Source organism: Lathyrus oleraceus, chromosome 7, assembly GCF_024323335.1.
Source record: "Lathyrus oleraceus cultivar Zhongwan6 chromosome 7, CAAS_Psat_ZW6_1.0, whole genome shotgun sequence".
Taxonomy (NCBI): Eukaryota; Viridiplantae; Streptophyta; class Magnoliopsida; order Fabales; family Fabaceae; genus Lathyrus; species Lathyrus oleraceus.
This window is the reverse complement of record NC_066585.1, coordinates 84629059-84633708: the sequence shown is the minus strand read 5'-3', so window position 1 is coordinate 84633708 and position 4650 is coordinate 84629059. Positions and strand designations below refer to the sequence as shown.

Below are 4650 nucleotides of genomic sequence, written 5' to 3'. Positions count from 1 at the left end.
TGGTCCAAGAAACAAACCATGGTGACCATGTCTAGTATTGAAGTTGTGCATAAAAGCTTAGCCAACACATCAACAGAGGTTCTTTGACTACAATCTCTTCTAATTAAGCTGAAAGTCGTTACTACTACTCCTAATCTATTTTGTGACATCTTGAACACTATGGCTCTGTCACACAATCCAGTACTACATGCCAAAACAAATCATATGGAGCAGATTATCTTTTTCCTAAGAGAGGGTGGTCAACAATTCAACATATACCACATAACTGTAACTGACTAAGTTAGCTACACTACCCTATAAATAGCAATAAGCTATTTTCTGTAACATTTGAATCGGTTTGAATCAAAATATGATTGTGATAATGTTCTGTGTATGAAAAATGGATGCATATTAAGTAGATCACTTCTTAGTTGAATACTTCTTGCAGGATTATTGCGAACAAAAGCATAACTCGTAACGTTTTGGTGGTTATTACCACTTCATCTACACACCAAAAAAAGAAGACGTAACTCATAACTAAAAGGAGTTATTTAGCATAAGGAGCAACTTTTTATACATACAATGCTCACAATGAGCTAAGCTTATTGATTCGAAATTAAGTACTAAGGAACAACTTCTCCGTCCATAAATCGTGTAAACTGTTGAGGAAACCTCTGCACATTTGCATTCAGTTGTTTCAGTTCTTTCAATTCTCCAACCCATAAACTATAACTTGAATTCTTAGCCAAAACATCATTAGACACTTCCTTATTTTCAATTAGTCCAATGGCATATTTCTCAAAATTTTCAATTTTTTCCCACAAAATAGCCAACTTGTTATTATCTCTTTCACTTCTCATACCATTCAACCAATCCCTTGCTTCTTCAACTTTAGCCCAAAAACATGAATCCTGTGTCGAACTTGCAAATTTGCTTCTCTCTTTATTTTCTTCACCGCTAGTAACTTCTCTATTCTTCCACCACCTATCAAAAATCTCATACCTTCTCTCTCTACCATGTTCTATGTAATGACCCTTTTTTACATGCTTTTCTTTCCCATAGTATTCAGCTATATCAAGTGGCTCAACCAATAGTTTATAGAATTGTGAAGCATTGACCCATTTGGCTCTTTGGTCAAAGTCATGAGGAAGTTCATTTTTTTCTATCATGTCAATCACACTGTTCCAAAACCTTGCAAGTGTGAGACGGTACATGTTGACTCTCATCTCTCTTTTGGAAGATTCTCTGGTTTTGAATGTGTCATAATAACCCATTTCATCATCTTGTTCATCACACCATCTTTTGTACCATTCTATTTGGGCTCTGTAAGGCGCCACCTTGGATAAGGATAATGGCAGACTTGCAGCATTCAGAACTGGTGACAGACCCATTCTCCTTGCCGATCTCAGACATTCTTTGGCAGCTATGACAGCAGATTCCTATTGGTTACATCATAGAAATTTGTTCAGCGACAGATTACGACAATTGATAAGTAGTTATTATTAAAATCAAATATTTTTATAATACTACTCTCTGGTCATTATTATAAGCTAAAATTCATTTTTTATATTCAGAGTAACTGATGTATCTGACCTATATAAGATCAGATATATCAGTTCCTCAGTGAACTAAAAAGTGAATATTTATTTAAAATAGTGACTTGAGGATGTGATATTTACCTGGTTTGCTATACCAGAAGATTGTATGGCCAATTCAAGTCCTGCCTCATAGCTTGAGTTAGGAATGTTCATCATCATAGAGTTATTCTGATTCAACATTTGCCAAGACAATTTGTTAACATATTCTCCATACTTAAGATGATCCTCAATGCTACAAGATGGAGAACTAGTTGAAAGCAAGAGATGCATCATCTTTATAATTGTAACAGGACTATCAACACACAAAGCTCCTTCATCTGAAACAAAGAAGTAGTTTCCAAAAGGATAAAACAAAATTGACTCCGAAGCTTCTTCATTTTGTGTTGCAGTTTCTAAACAACCCAATACAGCAGTGAACAAGTCAGATTTGTCTTGGTCAGAAACTTGAACAGCAAGTTTTCCAAATTCTGGCGAAGTCATGGAAAGGTGCCAAAACTGAAGCAGGAAATTTAGCTGAGGAGTGAGGGGTGCAATAGGCGCAAAAAGCAATCTTGGCATTATGTCATGTTTTGATACTACATGACAGAAATTTCCACCGCACCATTCTCTGGAAATGGCTTGAGAAAATGATTTGTTAGCGAGTAATGGCGAACCAAAAGTGATGCACATTACTGATAACGATGAAGAGATGGATTGGAGGTATGAAAGAAGCCAAAGAGTGCATAGAGATGCTGTAGCTCCTCCAATAGAATGACCAGTGATGACAATTGATTTTGTGTCTGTGTTTTCCAATATTCCCAACACCTGAAATGGTTACATTAACAACGGTTCGATTAAGATTAGACGATTCAAATTCAAACTTAGTATTTTAAAATTATAAAATAAAAATTTATTATTAACACCTGAAAGCGTGGACTTAGGGGTAAACTATGAAAATGACCTAGTCAATTATTATTTTTGTTCATTTTGGTGGGATCCATTGTCATTTTCAAATCCTATCAGGTGAGGCAAAAACACAGAATCTTTCTTTATCATCTCCTTTCACACGCACAATTGGACGACAATACCCCCAATTCCATTATTTAAAATGATATTTTCATGCTTCATTTCACCGGCAACTATTGCTGGTCAATGGTCATCACTAATTATTTTGGAAAATTCAAATATAATTTTTGGTTCAAAATAAAAAATTAATCCCACTCACTTCCATCTTTGTTTCTGGTATAGTATCATCTAGTACTAGTTAATCATTTTCATATTGAAATGTATGACCCTTTCAGTGTGTCTAACAGCATGTTTTTTCACAGATTAAAGTACTAACACCGATAAATACGGTTGAAAATGAACATGGACGGGAATGGATGATGGAGTTATTTACAATGTCACTTTCAACCTTTTTCTTTTTCTCAACTATGAATTTATAACTTCGATGATGATTTGTTTTTTCTTACTTTTGTTTTTTTATATTGTACCAAAGTAGCACGCCCCACTAACAACATCACTCAAGCATAATAGAATATACCAAAAACTTTTCAAACAAAAAATTCAAGACTATTTCTTTGCTACTATTTCATCTATCTCAACCCTCAACTCAGATTCAATCCAATTAAGATAATAATTAGTTACAATGATATTTTTAAAAAATAAATAATTTTTTAAAAACTACTATAAAGATGATATTTATGAGAGAAAAAATATAAAGATGAAAATTAATACGAGAAGAGGAAGTAATATCTATCATTAAATATTTATACTAAAAAAACAAGGACAAATAAACATGCCAACATGTATATAACGAATGTATGACAAAAACAACAATTGAGAATTTTTTTCCTAGACAAAAAAAATGATAATAACTATATAATTTATTTTTGGGCAAAAAACTGTATCAAATATCATAATTGAAACTGACCTCTAATCTAACAAGTTAAGGTGAAACAAACTTGATATTAACAACAACAAAAAATGAATGAACTGAAAGGTGAAAACAAACCTGATTTTGGATTGAGTTGAAAAGGGAGGAAAAGATAGTCAGCATCCCGGCGTGAACCATCACCGGCTCCTCCGCTTCCTTATTCCGACGAGACGAAAACAACGGCAAACCACCGATCCTGTCCAACGGCGCCAACGTTCTCCAGCTCGGATCCGAACCGCCGGCCATTTGAACACCGGAGAAAGCTACATACACGACGGCGCCAACACGCTCCACCACAAAACTGCGGAGGTTGGCGGCGGATGCGTTAGCCTGACTGCATAGCCTCCACGACTCCGGCAAGAGAGGAGTAGAAATCAAGAACGTAGCCAGCATCTCGCTGCTCTCAAACCTGAGACAGAAGAAAAAAAACACGTTAATTAGGAAATTTGTTGGAGTTTCTATGAATTAGTGAGTGGAAATGAATGAGTGAGTAGTTACGGTGAAGGTTCGTTTGCAGCCATGGAAAGAAAAAAAAAAGAGTTTGAATTTAGTTTGTTTATTTGAAAGACTTGTCTTTGTGGAGAGGAAGAATGAGTAAGCTTTCAAGTTTGAACAAACAACTTCAATTGAATGTTCTTTGGACTTTCAATTAGTAGCATGGAACATTTATACGCGTTCTTTTTATATTTTAGATTAATTTTAACCACTGGTTTTTTTTACTACCCAATATCAATCTATCACAAATCATATTTTGCATCATTTTTATATAAGTGTAAATATGGCCGTCTTATATCCATAATAGAAATAATTACACATCACTGTTGAAAATGACGGGCCAATCTTGATTATGTAAATTGCCATATTTGTATAATCCATTAAAAAAACCACTGGACGAATCGAATCAAATTAATCTTTTTTCTTTTAATTTATCATGTATAATATCATTGCGCCTCCTTGCCCAAAAGAAGACGTTAAATGGTGTACTTCCATAAAGTTAAAGAGCACTATACAAAAGACTAATACTAGCTGAAGAATGAGATCAAGCGGCTAATCCAAGGAATTGAAGGAAGGCGAGACTAAGACGCCAAAGATCGAGATCGCCTTTTCAGAAAAAGATGTAGCAGACATCAATCCTCACAATGATGAACTTATGATCAT

General features: G+C 34.7%; 1 protein-coding gene across 1 annotated transcript; it reads right to left on the bottom strand.

Annotated features, from left to right (window-relative positions):
- Nucleotides 1–429: 429 nt before the first annotated feature.
- On the bottom strand, nt 430–4159 carry LOC127102526 (lipase-like PAD4). Its single transcript, XM_051039887.1, has 4 exons — nt 3991–4159; nt 3571–3901; nt 1659–2381; nt 430–1418 (listed from the first exon to the last, which is right to left on the bottom strand). Exons 1-4 carry the CDS (start codon nt 4011–4013, stop codon nt 603–605), a joined length of 1893 nt encoding a protein of 630 aa, XP_050895844.1. The 5' UTR covers nt 4014–4159; the 3' UTR covers nt 430–602.
- Between the last annotated feature and the right edge of the window lie 491 nt (nt 4160–4650).